The following is a 24,277-nucleotide window of genomic DNA, read 5'->3' on the forward strand; positions in this document are numbered from 1 at the left end:
GGTAATACAGACTTGAAAGTTTTTGTCAGGGTATGCCAGTTGTGACTGGATGAAAGTGTAGTAAAATGGCAGGTGAAATCCATGATGGTAAAACTGCACTGCTAATTAGTGATGCAATCAGGCAATTGGGCAGGTGGTTATGATAGCCACTTAGTAGATTATAATTGCTTTGGGAATCTGCTTGGCCTTTTGAGAGTGTATTGTTCTCCATGTTGCTGGGAAGTAAGTTTTCTCTCCTTGCTAGGGAGTTATGGTATTGCTAATATGCAAGAAGTTATGCTATGTTGATTTATTTTTGCATTGTAAATACAGTATTTGTATTTAGTCACATTGCTTATTTTTTGCTTTACTTATTTTTGCCTTACACTCTGCTGAGTAAAGCTCTATTTTTGTTGACTCCAAGACTCTGCTGTGATGTTTTGCAGTACACCCTAACAGTTTTGGCTGCAGAGCTTGTGTTTAGAAAGGCCCAGATTCCTGTATGTTTAAATAATTGGCATGCATTGTATCAGGAGACTCTTAACACCACCATCAATCAGGCTGCAATCCAAATCAATAGCTGTGCTGCTGGGTTTTCTGAGGTGATTATTCTTAATCTTTGCTTAGAAGTTAGAATGAGATTGCACCAAGCTATTAGCTGAAAATGATCCCATCTGTGGTAGACATGATCGGGTGTCATTTTCTGCTAGAAAAGGATTTAACTATAAGGAAAACAGTATGTGCTGAAATCCTCCACACAGATTTGCAAATTAGATAGTTAAAAGGCATTATGATGAAAACAGTTTATATATGTAAACAGTTTGTTAGTTTTTTATAATACTTCCTGATGGGGGAGCAGCACTGAGACTGTAGCATGTGTAACCTCCCCCACCCCACCTAGTGCCCCCGGAAAAAATATCAGTACAACTGCTATTAGATCATGGTCTGAATGTGAGACTCCTTCTAGGGGATAATAAAATCTTTCAGCTGCTGGGCTGCAGATATTATTGGGGCCATAGCATGAAGAAAGAGGTAAACATCCTCCCAGTATGTCCCAATCTTGTTTTGACTACAAACCCACCACCGTTGCTTTTTTGCATTAGTCAACTAAACGAAATGATATGCTGGTGGCATTCTATGCAATACAAGTTGTTGTTTACATATTGGTACAGAAGGCCCGTGGAGCAACTTCATTCTTTGTTACTGAGCTGCAAAGCCTACAAGAAGCCTAGCAAGTCCTGTTTTTCCTTTCTTTATGCCCTTCATTATCAAGGTGGCAGGCTGGTAGGACACAGCTGAGGTTGCAACTTCATGTTCCATTGGTAGACAAGAATACATTCTTCTAACTTGAAAACAACAACACTATTGTTACTGCATTAAGTCCGGCGGAATAGCCTTCTAGTAGGTCTTCTAAAGGGAAAGGTAGTCCCTTGACATGAATGTCTAATCTTTAGGTACTCATCTCTGTTTCTAAGCCAAAGAGCCAGCGTTATCCAAGGACTGCTCTGATGGTCACATGGCCAGCATGACTGCACCAAACACTGTTACCTTCCCACTGTGAAGTGGTACCTATTTATCTACTTGCATTTTCATGCTTTCAAACTCTTAGGTTGGCAGAAGCTGGGACTAGTGACAGGAGCTCAACCCATCATGCAGCACCCAGGCCTCAAACTGCCAGCCTTCTGATCTTCCAATCATCAGAATTGGCATCTTAACCACTAAGTCACCACATCCCTTAGGTGTTCTACAGTAGATGTTCTACAACTGTGAAAATCCTTACCAGTTGAAAACTCCCCAAAGGCAGCACTTTTTTCAAGCAAGTAAAAATCCTATTCTGGTTTGGCAACCCAATTAAATTTGTAGTGGTAAATCTGAACATACTTTAAATCCTCAATTTGGTTGTGTTGGTATTTAATTTTAATTTTACTACAAAGAGGGGCTATGCTGTGAGGTCTGTTAGGATGAGAGGCAGCTTTACTTTCCAAAGTACTCAGTGAGCTTTAAGGCCAAAATTGAAATGCAGATGGTTTCAACCATTCCTTATCCACAACTCTGTCTGCCATACTACTGTCGTTCGCAGTGCTACTATCTTATACATGATTGCACATGTATCTAGATTTTCCTTGCATTGTTGATAAGAGGCTAGAGAACCTTTGGGCTGCTAGGTGTTTTGAATTACAACTCCCATAATCTCTTCAGGCTGGGGCTGATGGAAGTTTGCAGGGCAAAACATCTGGAAGGCCAAATGTTCTTCTCCTTTGTAGATAAACTTGCCTTGAAATTATTGGATAAAAATTGGATAGAACATTAAACTCCTCAGTTTTCACACAAGTTATATATAGCAGGATCATACTCACCACCTTGTCTGTTAAATCTGACCCCAAGTTGTTAAACTGAACTTAATACAGGGAAAATTGTGTCTGGAACTCAGGGCCTGAACAGACAGACCAAAATAAAGCTGCTTCGAGTCACTTTGGAGGTATGCTGTTTAAATGACACACACATCTTAAGAGGCCAGAAGCCACGCTCTAGTCCTTAGGACTGGAGTGTGGCTATGGTCCAGCTTCCGGCCTCTTAGAATGCATGCAGCATTTAAACAGCATGCCTCCTGACCTGAAGCAGCATTATTTTAGCCTGTCTGTTCAGGCCCTTAGACAAGTAACTTGGGGTGGGGGGTGGGGGGGAAGGAGGAGCAGCCATTGGTGGTTGTGCCCTTTAATAACCCATCAAAATGTAAAGCCTATGTCCTTATAGCTTTACATTATAGGTTGAGTTTCCCTTATCCAAAATGTTTGGGCCCAGAAGAGTTGTAATTTTTGTAATTTTGGAATATTTGCATATGTATTTGTAGATCGGACCCAAGTCATGACATTTATTTATTTTTTGTATACACCTTATACACAAAGCCTGCAGGTCTTTTTATACATAATGTTTTTAATGTTGTGCATGAAACAAAGTTTGTGTACACTGAACTATCATAGAGTAATGGTGTTACTGTTTCAGCCACCCATGTAGACAATTCTGGAATATTTCAGAATTCTGGAAACTCAACTTGCATAGCTTTCCTCCACTGGGAGAAATGCAAGAAGAGAATAGTTGATCATCTTGATCTGTGGTGGAATCAGATGGGTGACCAATTACCTAGAAGAGAAGAAGGTGTGCAAAAACTTTCAACAGCTGCAAAAGCAACTTTGGATTAGTTTTCAATGAAATGGTAAATCTGAAGAGGTGGGCTTTATTTACACACAGATGTGACTTACATGATGTAACAGCCTCACCCCCCACCCCCACCCCATGCAGATGATTTAGGAGTCCAAAAAGAAAATGTGAAGGTTAAACATTCTAACCTATGCTTATCACTGACCAGCTAATATTCTCTCTGCTGTTAGGGGGCTTCTTTTTCTTTGTAATCAAAGTGCTACGTTAACGTTCACCTTCAGTCTGAGGTGGTACAACTCACTCACTGCTCTACAGGGTTTAATTAGGAAAAAATAGTCTTTTGAGTTACATGTATCCTGAATTCCAAACAGCTTAGTACAAGCAATATTACTAGAGCAGTTGCATGATTTACAATAACTAGGGCATCATTTATACCAATATGTATCTAACGAGCTGTTAAATGAGCTTGTTGATCAATGATGAGACATCTATCTCTCTGCATCCTGTCAACCAGCCTCCCTTTAAATCACTGACAGATTTCTCACAAGGTCACAACTGACACCAAGGTATGTAAGGTGACTATAAAGAATCTGAGCTCCATGCTTATAAACATCACCATAGAAGCAGCATTAGATCTTACATACGTTGAAGCTAAACACAAGCTTCAGCACTGGAAATGCAGGCTGACATCTTATTAGTCAGCCATGTTGTAAGAAAGACTTCTGACTGCATAACTGTTTCCTATTAATACTTGTGGTGTGACAAAAAGTTGCAACAGGATTCTGCAGAAGTCTCTGCTTCAGCTCCTCATGCCATCACTCACTGGTCGTGTCATCCTCCAGCACCCTTCACCAGTGCTGCAGAACTAATACATTCAGGAGATGGAACATAGCTTTAATATCACAGCTACACCTCTGATATAAGATCTCAGCTACATCATCCAGTAGATAACAATGTCCATGAAGTATGTCTGCTTAAAAGAATGATTGCTTGAACCAAACACACATGGAGAGGAATTCTTGTTTAATCCACACTGACAGACCACCACAGACATCTGAGCAAATTATATTCAGTCAAATACTTGGTGGAGGGAGGAACTAGCAGGCACCAGCTCTCTATATAGCTACAGCCCATCTCTGGAGCTTGGTGAACAGAGCTTAGCTAACAGGCGCTACCAACAGGGGTGTTTGGTGTGGGTGTTTAGCAGGTGGGTTTTGAGGAGGAGGCTGAGATCTGTTTCAATGCCTACTTAAGATTACCTAATATGGACTGTGAAACAGCTGCTGCAGTCACCTACAACAGATGTGGTATGTTGGCTCTCTCCCTTATCAGTAATGACACCAGGAAACAAGTAAAGGAGGAGCAGTGTCATTCCTCAGAATGCACATGGACTGGCCTCTGCCAACCTCCAACAGATGACCGCACTTTCAGAAAGGAGAGATGTAGTAGTAATGGGGGATTTCAAGTATCTTGATATTTGTTGGAAGTCAAAGTCTGCCAAAAATTTAAGGTCCAACAAATCCCTCACTTGCCTTGCAGACAATTTCATTGTCCAGAAGGTGGAAGAGGCAACTAGGAGATCCACTATTTTAGATCTGATCCTAACCAGCAGTGATTATCTGGTTAATTGGCTTGAAGTGGCAGGATCCTTAGGTAAGTGTGACTATATTCTCCTGGTGTACAGCAGAAAGGGGTAGCCAGGAAGAGTCAGACATGCATTTGAAACTTTAAGAAAGCTGATTTCACTAAACAGAAGGAAATACTGGTGGCAATGCAGTGGTTGGGAATACTAATAGAAAAGAAGGTTCATGATGGATGAAGTGAGATATTGAAGGCACAATTTCAAACAATTCCTATGAGGAGGAAAAACAGGAGATATTGAAAGAAATCAGGATGGATGACTAAAGAACTTTCAACTGACCTAAGACTCAAAAGGGACACACAAGAAATGGAAAAAGGCAGAAATCACCAAAGAATTCAAATAGCCCCCTCCTCTAGGGAGGAAGTCAGAAAAGCTAAAGCAGAGAATGAGCTTTTTATTGTTTTTAACCTTGCTAGAGGTTAAAAGCAATAAAAAGGGCCTTTTTGTTATGTCTATAGCAAAATGGAGGAGGAAATGGTAGGGCCATTGCATGAAGAAAATAGTGAAATTTTAATATACAACAGAGAAAAGGCAGAACTACTAATTACCATTGCACCTTCTCCTTCTCTGAAAAGGTGAAGAGTTCAACCTGGGGAACATGGAGGAGATGATGCAGTAGGAGAGGTAGGGTAGTAGTACAGGAATACCTGTCTATTCTAAAGAATTCAAATCTCTAGGGCCAAATGGACTACTACTAATGGTATTAAAAGAAATGACAGAAGTAATCTTAGAACCACTGGCATTCCTGGACTGCTGAGTCCTATCAAGAGAGGCCATACTCCACCTGTATATAGAGTGTGTAAAACCTGTGCTTACTCTCATTAAGTAGGAAATAATATAGCAAGAAAAATGTCTTGGGATGTAATAAATTTATATTTTGGATGGGTGAGGTCAAAATTAGTCACAACCTCACCACAGATTTATATGTCTCAGGGGTGGAAACACATTTTCACTGTGCGAGTGGGGCAGGGTGTTATCAGTATGCTGATGACACCCAAATATATTTCTCCATGTCTTGGTCATCAGCAACAACGACAGATGGCATTTCTCCCTTCAATCAATGTCTTGCACCAGTAATGGACTGGATGAGAGAAAACAAGCTCACATTGAATCCAGATAAAATGGAGATACTTACGGTAGGGGCCCCTAAACCAGGTGTTGGGCTGCAACCTCGAGTCCTAGAGGGGCTCATGCTCCCCTTGAAGGACTGTGTTCGCATTCTGGGGTTACTTTTTGATTCATCACTTCAGATGAGAAATCAGATGAATGCGATGGTCAAGAACACCTGTTATCAGCTTTGGCTGATATGCCAGCTGCGCCTTGTCCTGGAATCAAGTGACCTCAAAACAGTAGTACACACACTGGTAACCTCAAGACTTGATTTTTGCAATGCGCTCTACAAGGGGCTACCCTTGTGCCTAGTCCGGAAAGTTCAACTGGTACAGAGTATGGCAGCCAAACTGATTACAGGCACAACCAGAAGTGACCACATTACACTAATATTGAAGTCACTCCACTGGCTTCTCATTAGTTTCTGGGCACAGTACAAGATGTTGGTCATTGCCTTTAAAGCCCTTCATGACTTGGGCCCAACCTATTTAAGGAATCGCCTTCTTCTTTACAATCCGCCCCGTGCAGTCAGATCCTCTGGAACAGGCCTGTTGCAGTCCGTAAAGACCAGATTGACTGCAACCTCCCAGAGGACTTTCTCTGCAGTCACTCCCACCTTATGGAATGGCCTGCCGGAAGAGATCTGTCAAATTACCAACCAAGATAGCTTTACGAAAGCTGTGAAGACAGATCTCTTCTAGCAGGCCTTCCCGGAATAGCACCTGGCCACATAAAGATCCATGTAAAGATCCCCCCATATATATGTGTGTGTGTGCATGGATTCTTCCCACTGTCGTATTATTCTATTACTGTTTTCAGTTTTTATTGTTTGTAATTTTGTTAGTACTGTTTAATCCTTTTTTAAAAGGGGGGGGGGAGATTGTGTATACTGCTGTATCATTTTAATGTTGTACACTGCTTTGATTGTTTAAACAAAAAGCGGGATATATTTTTTTATCATTTATTATTATTTAAGGCAATTCTGCCAGTCTTCCAGCTTTCCTACCTCACTGCAGCTCATCCTTTGCTCCTTCATGTGCCAATCCAGAGGGCCCCTCAACCTGTAGAAGTGGCTTTGGGGAGCACAGTGGGCTGTAGGGTGGGCAGGGGCAGAAATGTCCTGTCTTGTGAGTGGGGTTTGGCTTATCCATCTTTAGATGGCATCAGCTGTAAATATAGACTCACATAGGTTACTGACCTGCTTTGCTGATATAATGACTAGGAAAAAAATCTTGAGTGTGAAAAGATGCAAGCCACATCTTGAGCTTTAGGCTCAAAGGTATTAAGGTTGACAAGCTGAAGCAAAAAAAATTACAAGGTAAAGGCATTATGGATTGGGAAACCAACCATCAGGATGGAGATGTGAAGATGAGTCTAAATAGCACCATGCATTCCTATTGTCTGTGGAAGTGAACCTGGCATTGACTATGGCGCGTTACAGACCGCCCCTTTGGGGTGGCCTGTAGGCGCTCCTTTCCCCGCCAGATCAGGGCCTCAGCTGCCAGAACGGCAGCCTCTGGGGCCCCGATCCGCTGCTTTCCAGGCCGCGGGAAAGCGGCAAAAGTCAGCTTCCCCGCAGCCTGGAAAGGGGTGTCCTTGGGGCTTCAAGCCCCAAGGACACCCAGTGGCGGCAGGGAGGAGGAGGCCCCTTTCTCCCTTGCGTTGCTGGCACAGCTGTCTAAAGGCTGCGCCAGCAACGCAAATTGCGGAAGGAGCTCCATTTCTGAGCTCCTAGCGCTGCAGAAAGGGCGCTCTATACGTCCACGCCGCCCCGTTTGGAGGTGGCGCGTTCATGACATCGTAATGGTGCCCCCCGTGTGGAACGGGCGCCGCCATTTTGTACATCCTGGGGACATACTAGAGTTAGGTGCATGCATAAGGCACACACTTTCCCTAACCCTAGTACATCCCCAGGACGTACTTTACACCCGTGCAGAACGGGCCTATGAGTACTTTTTAGCAGCTTACACCAATACATCAGCTAACACCCTACTAAAGCAGTCATCCAGTCATTATTTCCAAACTTGTGTATTAGTAAAGGGCTCTGTGGGAGGGCTGCCTTTGAAGATGGTTTGAAAAGAAAATGGGTTCAAAATGGAAGGAATATTTCACCAACTGCCCTGATTCCAGTGTGTTTATAGGTCCAATTCAAGGTTCCAGTGGTAATCTTTGAAGTGCTGAGCAGTTTGGGAAACTGAACAGCCATCTTTTCTTATATGTCCTTGCTAGTTTTTTTTTTTTTTAAAAAGCTATAATTCTTGTTGGATTAGACAAATGAGAGGGCCTTTATGGTGGTAACCTCATAGTCATAATGCTCCTTTGCTGTGAGACTAATTGTGGCTCCTATGGTTCATTCCTTTAATATGTAGCAAAACTCTTTCTTTAGCAATACTTTTTTTTACAGTGCTTATACCAATTTGTTGCATTTTAATTATATTTCATTCTTACTCTCATAGGCTTCCTTGTAATTGGCATGTCCCCAATCTCTAAATACTTCAAATAAATATGGGGGGGGGGGGAGACAGATTTTAAAATCATACATTAACTGTTATGGATGGGCAGAGATTTCTGAAGTCTTCACAGGCTCCTAAAGAGAACTTACTTTAGTACTGATAACTTTTTTAAAAAAGAAGGTAAGCACAGGGATTGACAGGAGAACTAACAGGTAGAAAGTCCATGGGCTGATCAGATCTCTTTGCATTTAGTCAACGGGTTTAAATACCCTAAAGGCCCAGGATCCTGTCTGATCTTGGAAGCTAAGCAGGATCAACCCTGGTTGGTACCTGAATGGAAGACTGCCAACCAATACCAGGTGCTGAAGGCTGTATTTCAGGGGAAGGAACTGGCCAAACTACCCACGAGTATGAAAACTTCATGAAATTCATGGGATTGCCCTATGTCCACAGGCAACTTCAAAGCGCATACACAGACAGACACAGACACACATATTAATAATAAATTTAAGCTTTTGAAACTCAATCTCAATGTGCATTCACAGTATAAAATCGTTTTGCAAGTCTAAAAGATGTATTATTATATCAAGTACAAATGTATCAGAAATACATTTACAAGTCGTGTTTATTGAAATAATCATTTCCATATTTTTTGTTGGATTGTTTATGCCCTGAGCATGTTTTACTTTTAACTGTTTAACTGTTGTTGTTTTTTTTAAAAAATCAAGGTTCTTGTTTTTATTAACATTAGTTGAGCTGCAAAATGAGCCACCAACCTATTTGGTAACTCTGCTGGCCTAACATACAGGTCAACTAGCTACTCAGAAACAGAAAATGTGATTTCTGAGAAGCAAGCTGCAAATTTTCCATTCACTGTTCTATATGCAGCTTATACATATGGACTCTCTGTAGACCTTGCCAAAATGGAACTTTCTCCTTAAGAGCTCTGCTGCCTCTTCCCTGTGCAAGTTGTCCTCTTTCATGGTCTTGTAACTTATCTGGATAGCAGATGTGAATAGTGACCCCTGAATTTTATTAAAAGGTTATCTAAATGACTTCTGAGTCCCTTCTTATTTATCTGACTGACCTGGATAACATTAAAAGGCCATAATTATGCACCAGATGTCTATATTCAGCTCTTTCTATGCCAGCATTGCCTCAATTGAAAAAAGGAAACAAAGCCTGGGAGGGGAAATAACTTTTCTAAGTTTGGAATGGGGTGATGCTTTGGGGAAAGGAGCCACACATGAGCTTCTCCCATGTTGCCAAGGACTTTGTACATTACCTGAGTGGCAAGGGAAGAAGTTGCGCTACTGACATCATCTGGCCTGGGAGGGAGTAAAAAGGCAGGCCCAGCTCCATCAGGCGTAAGCCAGAGCAAGAAGAAGGGCCGTCTCTCCAGTCCATCTGACATGGTCTAGACCTCAGAGGGAGAGAAGAACCACTGGACTTGATCCCCTTCCCCACCAACATTCCCTTCTCTTTTTGTGTCATGTCTTTTTAGATTGTAAGCCTCAGGGCAGGGAACTGTCTGAATAACTATCTGTAAGCCACTCTGAGAGCCTTTAGGCCTGAAGAGCAAATACTGTAAATAAATAAATAAACCGTGACCACTATGTTCAAGTAATGGCACAAACAACATTCCAGCAAACATATTCAGTCAGTTTACCACAGGCTGATAAGCAACTAGACCATGAGAAAATAGCTATGTGCCTACTTATCAGGAAAGGTGTAGGAACTGCTCATTATATTTTACCTGTCTTTGAAAAGATGTATTAGCTTTTTCAAGAATAAAATTTTAGCTCCATTTAAAACTTGTTTTCTGAAGGCTAACCTAACTAATGGATCCTAGAACTAGAACCTGTTCAACTTTAATAACACTAGATTCTTTTTAAATATATGTATGCCTATTTAACTTTGCTTTGAGACTCTGTGCAGAACCTATCAAAACTCACTTGTACAAATTATACAGGTTGAGTCTCCCTTATCCGAAATGCTTGGGACCATGTTTTGGATTTTTCAAATTTGAGAACATTTGCATATAAATAATGAGATATCTTGGAGATGAGATCCAAGTCTAAACATGACATTCATCTATGCTTCTTATATTCCTTATACAATACACTGAAGGTATACATATATTTAATAACTTTGTGAATGAAACAAAGTTTGTGTACCCTGAACCATCAGAAAGCAAAGATGTCACTGTCTCAGCTGCCCATGGAAAATGTTTTAGATTTTGGAGTATTTCGAATTTTGGAATTCCAGATAAGGGGGACTCAAACTATGTAGTTCTCAGAGAAAACAGGAGAACTATCCTCAAACTACAAGCTGAAAAGCACAATGCGTGAAATCTTGTTCTGGAAGTTTAAGCACTGTTAATCTAATCTTTCAAATTAACAATACCAGGATAGACACAGGCTATAGTAGGAGAAATCCAATTATATAGATCTCCAAAAAGCAACTGGACAGGGAAAGGAAACTCAGCAGAGATTTAAAGAGAATGATTTCATTATGTAGTGGGAGAAACTAGTACCCTCCCACACTTTCAAAAGTAAGTATCAAAACATTTGTGACCTAATACTTTGGCAACTACTGGAAAATGACACCACAACACAGACAACAACAGAAGGCTCATCCATCTGTAACTGTAATTATATTATGAGTAAGGATTATTAAAGTAACAGAAATATTATTTTCCTGGCCTCTACAAGACTTGAGGTAGGTGAGGAATCAGGATGTTTGGTTAGGAAAATGAAAGCTGAAAATGGGAATGGCACCTGCAAGTTTGCATCAAGGCACTTATTTATGCCCCAAGTGTATGTGTCTGTTTAGGAGCATATTAGCCATTATATATATGCACAATCAAATTAAACATCAATATTTTGAACTTTGACACTATTCATGTATATACATTCAATAGGACACATCAGTGCAAAACACATTTCTTTTGATATATACTCATTTCATTAAATTAAGCTCCAGAAAGCAACTGCGAAATCCTTTAAGTTGCAATGAAAAGGTCACTGTTGCTTACAGTAACAAATGTGCGAGATTATGTGCAAATGAAAGAGGCACCACATATTAGTCGCTGTAGCTGTCTTCCCAAGTTTGCTCCACTGCTTAACTTTTTAAAGAAGTTGTTGTGGTTGGAGAATATGGTTCATTGTAGGGAATGATGACCAAAAGTAGCCATTTTAAATTGCCAGCTTAAGACTGTTATTTCTTGGGAAGTAGACCTCTTCTTAAAGCTTTTTTTTCCACCAAAAGTTGGCGTAGAACCCAATTGGAACTCTTTCACAGACAAAAAATGCCCACTGTTGGAAAATAGAACAGAGCCGTTTTTACACTCCATATGTGTGACAGAAACTTTGGATAGTGTAAGAGATGGTGCAGGGATCTGCAGGGAAGAAGGGAAACTGTCAACATCTCTCATTCTCCTGGTGAGTGTAATCAATGAATTGGATGTCACCCAAAAGGCCACCCCACCCTCAGATATAGTTAGTTATTCTGGATCATATCCCAATATAGGTCCCAGCCACTTTTCAACCTCTGCCACAGACATGTTTTTCCTTAAGGCATAATCTTCAACCTGCAAAACGAAAAAGAGGATCACCAATTTAGCATTTCAATTTCCAAAGCTCTATATAGATATGTAAACCATCAATTAATCTTCCAATCTAGATCACTTTATTTGATATGTTTTTAGTTCTTTAAAATTACTTTTAATTACAGTGGTACCTCGGGATACGAAATACCCACGTTACGAAATTTCCGGGATACGAAAAAATCCCATAGGAAATAACTGTTCCGGGTTACGAAGGTTATTTCGGGTTACGAAGAAAATTTTGGTGCTTTTCGGCGCTATTTCACACGAAATCGCGGCTTTTCCCCATTAGCGCCTATGGGTTTTCGGCTTGCGAAGGCTTTTCGGGTTACGAAAGCGGCGGCGGAACGAATTAATTTCGTAACCCGAGGTACCACTGTATGCTATCTTAAATTTTGTTAAATTGGTTTTATTGTACACCACCCTAAGATCTTTATATAAAGGATGAGATATAAATATTTAAATAAATAAATAATAGATATTTCCCACATCACTTTGACATTATCATTTGGGTTTTAAGCTCTATGTATTTTATACACTTCCCATGGTAGCAGACAGGCTTACCTGGTCTTTCAATACCTTACCAACAGCAAAGTATTGAGAACCTGGATTGGAAAAGTAGAGACCAGATACTGCTGAAGCAGGCAACATTGCAAGGGATTCAGTTAGCTGAATACCTGTGAGAACCAAAGAAATACACAAGTGACTGAGCAGGTATAATGTTATGGTTAATAATAATAAAAAAACAACAATAAAGTTTATTTCTATCCCGCTTTTCCAATTTGATCAAAGTGGCGTTAAGAGAATGAGTCATGATAGCTCTGGTTTAAGTGTCATCTCAGCTGGGAAATCACTGCATGGACTTCAAGCATACCACTTTTCCTTGGCCCCAGCCCACATTACACCATGCCACTTAATCTGGAATAAGGGTGTAATGACCATGTTCTGCCTCATTATTGTTCTGAGGATAACAGCTCTTAAAGAATTTGGGTACCAAGGGAAAATAATATGTGAACATAGAGAACTAGAAATAGGATACTGTAGCAGCATGGGAGTTGCTAAGATGCACAAACCCTTCCCTTTCTTTGATGCCAGAGGGCCCCAACAACACCAGGGCCTAGTACAGGGATGTGCAGTTTTGGAGACTGAGCCACCACTGGTCACACCAATGCATAAAAATGATCCAAAATTAAAATGGGAACTGGCCAGATATACACTTTTGATTTCAGTTTTGTTTGGGGCTTTATTTCAGTTTCAGGATGGGAGGTTTGGATAGCTCTATAACCGGTTTTATGGCAAATGCAGGCCTCCAAGAGTGAGAAATGCAATTTTTGAAGAAAGGTGGGTTTGTTTGGTTTTTGGTCTATGCTTCTAAAGGATTGCTAAGAGGACCAGAAAAACAACTTTGGTGGGTTGCATGTGGCATTTGCCCATCCTTGGCCTAGTCAGGGTCACCCACACTTTAGTTTCTTACAGCCACCCACCATGGAGAAGAATTTTCAAGTTTAAGTGATTGAACCAAATTCTAAATTCCAAGAGAACTACACAGATTGGAACATAGTTACTCCTTGGACCACATACATCTACAAATGTTGGGATATGAATTATTGGCTGAAAAATTGGATACAAAAATGTCTACGTTGGGGAATACTGTACATGTTAGGGGAAAATAAATTTGCCCCTTTAAATACTATTAAAAACAATAATTTACAGGCTGATGCAGACATTAGATGCATTTGTTTGTTTGTTTATATTCTGCTTTTGTCCCATATGAGGTTCAAAGTAGCTTTTCAGGTAAATAAGAAGATCTAAAACAACATGGAGTACAACAGATTAAAAGGTATTAAGCCAGACATTAAATTAAAAGTCTATGTTTTAAACATCAAAATTAAAACCATTAAAACATTTAAAATGCACAATACATGCTAAAAACAGCACACCCAAACTGCACATTACTTGGACAACCAAGACTGAAGTCCTTTTTAAACAAGCAGGTCTTTGCTTGCTGACAAAAAGACAGCAGAGAGAGAGAGAAGGGAGTTCCACAGAGTGAGAGCAGCCACTGAGAAGGCTCTCTCTTGTGTCCTCACCAGCCAAGCATAGGAGTATGTGAGATGGAAAGAAAGCCCCCCCCCCCCCCCCAAGACTGCAAGACTCGGGTTGGCTTGTACGGGGAGATATGGACTTTCCCTAAGCCCTAAAGAGCATATGGCTATATATACATGATTTTACAGAATAGAAACACAGTTCTTCTATCCATCCCTATGTTCAACCCAACTGTCCAATTGATAATGTCAGTGTGGGGAGGAGCTACAACATGGGCTACAACAACTTGATTTAGGGCTCTTCATGTTAACCATCTTGTATACAAAGAAAAACTACTACTGTGGATCCCAGGCTGTTGATATAATGTAAGAACCAAGTGTTTCCTAACCTGTAGTGAAAGCCACACTATTTAAACATAAGCACACATCACTTGAACACACACATATACATCAAGGACAACTTTGACTAGCATTTGACTACATGACCTCACAGGGAGCAAGGATAAAAGCTATTTAATTGCTAAAATTAGTTACGTGAGGTTACTCTAGAACGATTTTTACATTTTATTTTAGAACATTTTTCTCTCTATTCTTGTGTTTATGATTTTTAAATTCAGATACCGTATACTGATAGTAAAGGAATATGGACTTTAGTTGGGATGTTAGTAAAATTATGAGTGAAATAGCTGTCTTCAAGTATCTGTTACATAAAACTTTACTTCCATCAGATGATCTCATTGACAAGAACATAAAGAAAGCCTCATGAAACTCAGCAGAGTGAGCAGTCACACCTCACATACTGAGCACAAAGATTAGTTCATAGTCCTATGGCATCTTTACACATTGTTTGATATGTTTCCACTTTCCAACATTCTATGAAAAAGTTAAATTTAGGATTTATGACATCGCAAATTATGTCATTGTGCCTCAAAATTACTGTACCACAGCAGAAAAGGGCAGAAATTAAGCAGTCAAAATCTCCTATGGCAAATTCTCTTTATTTTAAGAAAAAATAAGTGCAGAGGAAAGGAAGCTCTGCCATTTTGTCAGAAATGTTTGCAACTCTTGCTTAACCAAAGATATGGTAAATGAACTACTCGCTAGTAATAAGAGAGGTGCAACTAATATTTCAGCTATCAAGAATTGTTTCATTTACAATATCTTTGGTTAAGCAAGAGTTGCAAACATTTCTAACAAAATGGCAGAGTTTCCTTTCCTCCACACTTATTTTTTTCTTAAATTAAACAGATGAATGATAATTAATAGAGTGGAATTTTCCTCGTAATTTTAATTGTTCGATATTACACCTGAGACTAAAAGTGTGGAAACAAAACACAGTATGTTTTTTTTCTTTTTGTCCAAATTTTAAAATGTCAGACTTACAAATCTATACAAAAGGGTTAATTTCTATCAAAAGCATTTTAAAAAATAAAGCTTCAGCTAACCTGTTGCTTCCTCAATGTTTGCAAGCTTCCACATAGTGATTTTTTCAGTGTGGTCAGGCTGACATGGATACCCAGGTGCTGGACGAATTCCATCATATCTAATTCTCCGCAGGTCTGAAAATTCCAGCTGCTCATTTTCACAGTATGCCCAGAAATCTTTGCGAACCCTTTCATGCAGTTCCTCTGCAAATGCCTTGGAATAAAGCAGAAGTGAAGAGTAATGTTGGCAGCGCTGAAACCCAGTACTTGATTCATAAGTAGCTTTCTCCATAGTCCTCTATCTTATATTAGACTACCTAGATCAGTGCCACCACAGGGAGAATGCTCTTTGATTTAAATAAAGGTTTCTGTCAGTGTAAGAAAAAGAGACCATTTTCACTCCTTTCCCCTTTAGCCCCTTTTTATCTGTTATTTCAGTACATTGCAGGAAAGAGTCCTGAAGAAACCATGCTAGTTTCCATTTCTGTGGGAGCTAACTCAAATGTAAGAATGTAAGCTTTCACTTATTTCATTCCTCCATGGAAGAATGAATAATTTCAAATGTTTCCTCCACACTTGATGAATCACACACATTTATGTGCATCTTCCCAATGTCTCCCCCCCCCCCCCATTTCTTGAACTTTGTTTTGGTGCAAAACCCACCACTGTTGTCCAAAAACCTGATTTTGTGCAAAAACAAAACAAAACCTCAAGCCTTTATCCCCACACCACCACCCCCACCCCCCCCAAATATATATATATATATATATATGGGGAGTGGGTGTTGTTGTGAGGTATATATATATATATATATCTGTATATATATATATATATATAAATGTTTCTAGTCATATAACATCTCATGGCATTTTGCCATTTTCTTAATGGGGTGTCTCAATATGTCAAGACATTCTCTCTTATTCAGGAAGACAAAATTTATAAGTTGTCTTTACATCCCTGCTCATATGTGGGTGGCCCCTTCTCTGTGGTCTAAGAATACACTGAATAATAGAAACCAGGGCCATGATTTCTGGACCTGACCAAGCCATAACCTTTAAAAAGAAGAGATGGAGAGGAATTGTAGTGGAAAGGTATAATGCCTCCTACAATAAGCTTCCGAATCCACACAAGGATAGGAAAATGGAAAAGCTAGCCAGGCAATTAAACTCTCACAGAGGTACTAGTTAAACCACTAGCGTTCCATACAAACGGTACATTTTTATTAGTTATATGAGTAAGGAATTTCACTTTGTAGGGTGAAGTAATATGCTTTTGGTTCTTTTGAATATCATTATGACAATGTGGTAATTCTGCTGAATTTACTGGAAATACATCCTTATGAACATTGTACACATTGTGGTTGCTTTCTCACCACATGATCACTATAAAATTTATCATCTTTCCCAGATCATTATGAATTACAGTTATAAAAACTTGAATCAATAAAAATTAAAGAAACAAGAAAAGAACCCACGAGAAGTGCCAAGTCCCATATTATCTTAATTTAAACCACACATCCAGCCCCCTCCCCCCCAAAAAAAATACATCTTAAAATGCTGTCTCTCTGGCAAGCATTCCAAGGGAATTCTTGTCCAAACTTGTACCCAGAGAGAAAGCTAGAATGAATTTTCATGGCTGTCAGCACAGGTCAAAGAATAACAAGACAGCAACATATCTCAGCATATCAGTCTACTGAATGTAGAAAGTCATAGGTATTTACAAATTAATGATAAATGTAAGGAGAATATGAACAGAATGACAAGTTGCATACTTATGAGCTCTTCTGTTTGTCTGCCAGACAGTGGGTCCAGAGCAGAGTTTAGAGAAGTTATCATTTTGAAATACAATTCCTAAAATACTCCAGCCTGTCTAGTTGGTACCCATGCTGGTTGGAGTATTACGGGAACTATAGTCCAAAAAATATGTTTTCCAAGCTCTACCCCAGGATGATTTTACTCTGTCCAGTAAGAGATAGGCTCTCCAAAGCAGGTTTAGCTTAAGAGTGAAGCACCTCCCACTTCCCCTCTGAAACAACTAGTTCTTACTCACTAAATAATGAGAGTGATGGCTAAGCTCCAGTGTAATACACATACAAAACACAGACCTACCTAAGAGATAGGTGACTATGCATCACTAAGTGATGAAAATAGTATAGAATTTACTCATTCTCCTGTTTGATGTGATGCAGTGGTCCAGCAGATTCACGGTTATCCAACTAGTTTCACAATTGTTTCAAGAGTGTTGGTGGGTAGACAGAGAAGAAGAAAGTGGTAGTAATGAACTATAATAAACACCAACGTATCTTTTCTCTGAAGATTGGCTTAACAAAAACCAAACATATTAATTCTGTACTTTCCAGCAAACATGTAAAGGAAGGCCCAGGTTGCTGATCTCACATTTTTGACTTTTGTATGGAGGGGATGCTTTATTTCAGCATTTGGTATCAGCTCGTAAGTCAAATACATGCCCAGTTTTGCACTGCTTCAGCTGTAATGCAGAGTTGTTTAGAAAACGCTGCTATCTATAAATATTGGAAGTCATTACCTCTGCTAACCGATCTCCCAGTGCTTTTATCATTATGATATTGAAGTCATCAGACTGTTTCTCATATTCCTTGCACAGCTCATCTACTCCAAAGCATGCCACAGCAAACAGACCCAAATAGTCAGGAACACCAGATTTCAGAGGGCATATAAAGTCAGACAAGCAATAATATGGGTCTGTAGAAGCAGAGTCTTTCTCAGCCTACAAGAATAAATGGAGTACAGCATTAAATAAAAATAATTCTTATTGAAAAGGTTTCAGTATAATGTAGAATACTCACAGAAGATCCCCAAGGATATTTATCTGATCACATCTTTAAAATGGACTACTTAGACTACTTCAGAAGTGTACAATTTTTTCAACTTTAGGGCTATCTGTTAACTTTGGCAGCAGTTTTTAGGCCATTTGGACAAATTAAGTTAAACTTTCCATCTTAATCAGTGTTAACAAAATTTATGCTATAGTTTTTAAGCTGTTACTTGGTTTTGCTTCCTTTCCATCCATATGGGCACTTAAAAAACAAAATAATAATAATAATAATATGTTTTATTTATATACCGCTATTCCAAAGATCATAGCGGTGAACAGCAAGTAAGCTAATTAGCAAGTAAGCTAATTTGCCCCCAACAGTCTGGGTACTCATTTTAGCAACAGATTCTAAGCCGGCACTCTTACACACGCTTTAGCCAGGACTATGTGCCTAATGCACACAATGGAAGTTACTTCCAACTAAATATGGGTAGAGCTGTCCTTAGAATGATTCTAAGAAGAAATTACATACAGTAGATAGAACAGCATATGGGATCCACCTACTAAATTAAAACTAAAAACATATTTACACTGTATTTTATATAAGATATCTAAAAAATTTAAAAACCTAAGATACACATAATTATTAAACCGATTTTAATTATTTATTTTAAAAAGTATAACTGAATCTTTAATATATAAGCAGAAGAACTAAAAACGAACACAAACAACTATAATTTGGTGTTAATGTGTTGTCAGGGTATTAGTAATCATTGGAGGAGGACTACCTGTTTCCAATCAAAGCTTAATGAAGTTACTATTTTGGACCAATACAGAATCCCTAAGCCAGGAATTTTTCCCAGCTCTGTATTTTTGGTAAACAGAACTGCTCTATCAAGACTGCAAAAAAGCCATTGCCCCGCTGAACATTTGCAACAGTGAGCTGTGCTATCAATTTTCACTAATGTAAAAGGTACAAGATATCATTGTGTTGACATTTTAAAACAATGCCTCTTTAATAAAGTACAAAACATCATGGTTTTTTCAAATATACAGTAGTTCCAAATGGCATTATCAGAGCAAGAAAGGGAGAGCAACAGCAGCAAAGGAAAGAGGTGTATTGCCACCCAAACCTAAGAACAGTTCAATACAAACTTAAAATGAAGGTTTAAAAAGTCATCATTATTTTAAAAAATCTTTTTACCTGGTGCTGAAATGGAAGCAGACTAGGTGCTAGGTGAGTGACCCCATGTATGGCATTCCACAGTTGAAGTGTCACCAACAAAAACTTTGGAAGGAAGTACTCCTCCTCATAGTGTGTAACTAAACCGTGGAATTCATACCCACAAGATATAGTGATAGCTGCCAATGCTGCCAGTTTCAAAAAGGGATTAGATACATTTACAGATGTTAGGGCCATCAACAGCTATTTAGTCGGTATGGATACATATTGTCTTCAATATCACAGCCTAAGTACCTCCATATGAAAGCTGCTGGGAAATATAAGAGAGAATGCAGGGGCACTCATGTCCTGCTGCCAAGGTTCCTAGTGGCAACAAAATAGTTGGCCAACTCTGTGAATGCAGTGCTGGACTGCTAGTCATTTGGTTTGATTGTCCAGGCCTCTTCATATGTTCTTAGACTGCAGACTGCTGCAGAAGATATTCCAACAGCTATCTGGGTATTAACCTGGATAAGGCTTTAAAAGTAAGCACTAATGTGTTAAATTAAAATGTAATGATGGCAGAGAATTGTGCTTTCAAAGTCTTCAGTTTCAAAGTTCTGCCAGTGTTCCAGAGGAAAAGAAAATATGCTTTCTGGGGTTCATTTTGTCTAAGCATTTTTTAAAAAGTACAGTTCTTATGCCATTAAAGAAGGCCCCAATCCTCAAGTCTGGCACAAAGAGTCTGAGCAACATCCAGCCTGTTCAACATCAACCTGATGTATTCCTGTTAATTGCCCTCAAGTCAACTTCAACTTATGGCAACTCCATGAGTGAGACACTTCCAAACCCCCTGTCGTCAACTGCTTTGCTCAGATCCTGCAGGCTCAGGGTCATGGCCTCCTTGATCTATCTGCTTGATCTATCTGCTATCCATCTAGCATGTGGCATTCCTCTCTTTCTGTTACCTTCCACCTTTCCTAGCATTATTGCCTTTTCCTGTGAGTCATACCTTCTTATTATGTGGCCAAAGTACGACAGCCTCAGATTGGTCATCTTGGCTTCTAGGGAGAGCTCAGGCCTGATCTGTTCTAGGACACATTTATTTGATTTTCTAGTTGTCCATGTTCTTCTAAGCACTCTTCTCCAGCACCACATCTCAGATGAGTTGATTTTCTTTCTATCTGCTTCCTCATTCTCCATCTCTTGCATCCATACATGGTGATGGGGGGAAACAATGACTTGGACTATCTGTACTTTAGTATTAATATCTTTGCACTTTAGGATTTTGTCTAGTTTTTCATAGCTGCCCTATCCAGTCCTAATCATCTTCTGATTTTCTTACTGCAATCTCCATTTTAGTCAATGATGGATCCAAGACATGAGAAAATTTTGACTATTTCCATTTCTTCATGGTCTAGATTGAATTGCTGTAAATCCTATGTGGTCATTTTTTAAAATGTTCAGTGTTACCGTATATACTCAACTATAAGTTGACCTCATGTATAAGTTGAGGGCAAGTTTTGGGGCCAAAATTATGGATTTTGATATGGACCCATGTATAAGTCAAGGATAAAACTTAGCAGCACGTAACAAATGATGTAAAGGTTGAAATAAATGAAAATGATGCTAAAGACCTTTAAAAGTTTTGACAGGCATAATTGTTTGTGCTCACCCTAAAGGCAGAATGGATGCAACAGTAGAGGGGGTTAAGCTCTCACTTTTCACCAGGTCATGGTTCCTTTTTTGATAAGAGTTAAAATACAGTTCCTACATTGACCCATGGATAAGTCGACCAAGGTTTTTGACTGAAATTTTTAGATTTATACATGAGTATATACAGTAAGCTTGCCTTTCCTCTTTAACCCTTCTTAGTAACTGTTCCAAGTCTTTGTTGTTTTTACTAGCAGTATTGTATCATCTGCAAATCTTAAATTATGGCCATTCCTTCCTCCAATCTTCACTCCTCCTTCTTCCTAATACAAATCTGCTCTTCATACTGCATAATGTTTTCTGCATACAAATTGAACAAATAGGGTGATAGACTGCAGGCTTGCCTGACCCCCGTTGCTAACTGGGAAGCATTCTGTTTCTTCATATTCTGTTCTAACAGTAGCTTCTTGTCCCAAGTACAGATTTCACATCGGGACAATCAAATGTATTGGAACTCCCATAGCTTTTGTGAACTATACAGTCAAAGGCTTTGCTAGTCTATACAGCACATGCTGATTCTCTTCTGAAATTCCCTGAAGTGCTCCACTATCCATCATGTGTTTGCAATATGGTCCCTAGTGCCTTTACCTTTCTTGAACCCTGCTCGTATTTCTGAGATTTCCTGCTCTATATTTGGTAGGAATCTTTGCTGGAGAATTTTGAGAATAATTTCTCTTGTGTGGGAAATAAATGCAATGATCCTGTAGTTACAGCAGTCTTTTGTGTCACTTTTCTGTGGATGGGAATGTATACTGATTGTTTCCAGGAACCATCAGGAATAAACTCTTCCAGAACATGGCCATATAGCCCAAAAAACTATGTATTTATGTTACTTTGTCTACTACATACAAGCTCTGTCTGCATTGGCCAGTGCTGCCTACTGACTCTGGAGCTGCCTCCCTCTTTACCTCAGGTTTACTGTTCTGATGCTGGGAGGCTGTTTACACACATGTCTCGTGGCAGTGAATTCTTCACTGCTGAGATCAAAATGAGTGACATTTACGGCCACTGGTCATCATCCCATTTTCCATATTGGCAGATTTTAGTAAGAAATCAGAATATGCCCCTCTCAAAACAGTGTAAAAATAAGTCCCTGTTTGCTTTGGATGTTCCCAGAAGATCCAGAGTCCATTGTTCCAATGCCAGTTGGCTGTTAACACTTTCTGCTGTGCTACCTGGTGCAGTGGTGGCCACAAGTCACCCATTCTGATTTCAGCAGTGAAGAACTCACTGCCATGAGACACGTGTGTAAACAGCCTCCCAGCATCAGAACAGGGAACCTGAGGTAAAGGGGGAGGTCAGGGCAGCTCCAGGGCCAGTAGGCAGCCCTGGCTAACGCAGACAGAACCTGTATTGAGTAGACAAAGTAACATAAATACATAGTTTTTTGTGGGCTTTTCAGACTATGTAGCCATGTTCTGGAAGAATTTATTCCTGACGTTTCACTCAGGATGGTTTGTAACATGTTTGCTACTCCCAATTTTTCTGGCTAGCCATGGGAACCCCTCTGAGCTCTGTGATAGGAAACATTTACATGGAACACTTTGAAAAGTGTTCCATGGTATCCTGGGCATAAAATGCTATTTGAAAACACTGAAATCCTGGATCATGCCAACAATTATCAGGGAACCCACTGAAATCCACAAACACCTGGACAACTTTAACAGAAAAGAAGAAACCCTGAAAGTAAACAAAGATTGGCTCCCAGTCCTGAAAAACACCAAAATCAAGACCCAACATGTGCAAATGAAAACCACCCAGGGTCAGGGGTTTTCCCAGCAGACAATGGATCACTAATTAAATAGACACCCTGAGGCCTTGCCATTCAACAACAGAGCAATATACTGATTAACATACAAATCATGTCCTCTTAACCAAGGGTCACACTTCCCTTGTCGGCATTCTCTGAAGATGCCAGCCACAGCTGCTGGAGAAACGTCAGGAATAAACTCTTCCAGAACATGGCCACATAGCCCGAAAAACCCACAAAAAAATAGGGATGCCAGCCATGACAGCTTTTAACTTCACACTAAACATAAATACACGTCATCTAAGTAAAAATCAGATTGACATCCTACCTGTTGCCTTAAGCCATAGAATTTAGCTACTGGTTCTGAAGCCTGTACATCATCATCTGTGGCATATAAATAAATATCATCTTGAACACTCTGAGCTGGCCAAAATCCAACCAGACCTTTGGCTCTAAGTTTTTTTCCTGTAATCAAAGTTTTCAACAAGTTCTGAGCTTCATCATAGACTTTTTTTGCCTCTTCACCTAATAAAAAGATGGAAAAAAATCCAGAACAAAGCATTAAAAGCTGAAGCAATGTCCCAATGCATCCTTTAAAAAAAGAATTTGTTCTGAATGAACAAAAAACATTTTGCATTTTTTCCTAGAGAATTTACTGTATAAAAACTGTATGCTTGAATAAACTCAAGCAATACAGAACAGCCTTGCAATTAAGTCCACAAATCCTGGAATTTGCAGTTTAAGAAGGGGCACCTCAAAACTGTCAGCTCTAATGCATCCATACATTACAAATTCCTGGATTTCATAGAATGTTGCCATTACAGTCAGAATAGAATACAGCACTATAGCTGTGTAGAAGTGTGTCTATTCACAAGCCTACATGTTATTTAGAAGGATTAATTTACAATTGCCAAAAATGAATAGGGAGACATGAATTTATTAACTCTTTTGCTGCAGACTACTAATGGGAAGTTTATAGTTAATGTTACATTAGCTCTCACAGACACATTCCCCCTTCCTCAATGTAGCTGTGCTTTACTGAATTTTAACCTTTCTAATTAACATTGTTCTAATGTGATTTCTGCTTTGTGTATAGTCACGAGATTTAAGTGATGCTTAATCTACCTTTTAGGTTCTCCACTACAGAACTTTACTGGGTTACTCACCCACTGTTTTGTCACTGAAGATTTTAGGAAATCCCCGGTTGGGATATCTGCCTCTAAGCTGCCAGACATCAAAAAAAGGCTTCCAGTCAATGTATTCCACCAGCTTCTGCAAGTCATAATCTTCAAAGACTCTAGTGCCAAGGAACTGCGGTTTAACTGCAGAAATATAATGAACAGATTTTGCAGCTTAGAACATACTCTGTAGGCTATACCTATCTCTGTTACACAGCACATACTATTTTATTATGCTCTTATTGTGTTATTGAGTCTCATT

The 24,277-nt window shown here is 39.5% G+C and overlaps 1 protein-coding gene across 1 annotated transcript in view; it reads right to left on the reverse strand.

The window, feature by feature from the left end:
- Positions 1-9,823: 9,823 nt before the first annotated feature.
- MTR (5-methyltetrahydrofolate-homocysteine methyltransferase) overlaps positions 9,824-24,277 on the reverse strand; it is a 113,719-nt gene continuing 99,265 nt past the window's right edge. The window contains exons 28-33 of the mRNA XM_042474173.1: positions 24,004-24,159; positions 23,166-23,362; positions 17,964-18,164; positions 15,441-15,633; positions 12,515-12,627; positions 9,824-11,935 (exon numbers count right to left, since the gene is read on the reverse strand). Coding sequence (XP_042330107.1) covers positions 11,849-11,935; positions 12,515-12,627; positions 15,441-15,633; positions 17,964-18,164; positions 23,166-23,362; positions 24,004-24,159 — 947 coding nt within the window. The 3' untranslated portion in view covers positions 9,824-11,848. The remainder of the gene's footprint in view (positions 11,936-12,514; positions 12,628-15,440; positions 15,634-17,963; positions 18,165-23,165; positions 23,363-24,003; positions 24,160-24,277) is intronic.

The sequence above is a fragment of the Sceloporus undulatus genome, chromosome 1 (genome assembly GCF_019175285.1).
Source record: "Sceloporus undulatus isolate JIND9_A2432 ecotype Alabama chromosome 1, SceUnd_v1.1, whole genome shotgun sequence".
Taxonomy (NCBI): Eukaryota; Metazoa; Chordata; class Lepidosauria; order Squamata; family Phrynosomatidae; genus Sceloporus; species Sceloporus undulatus.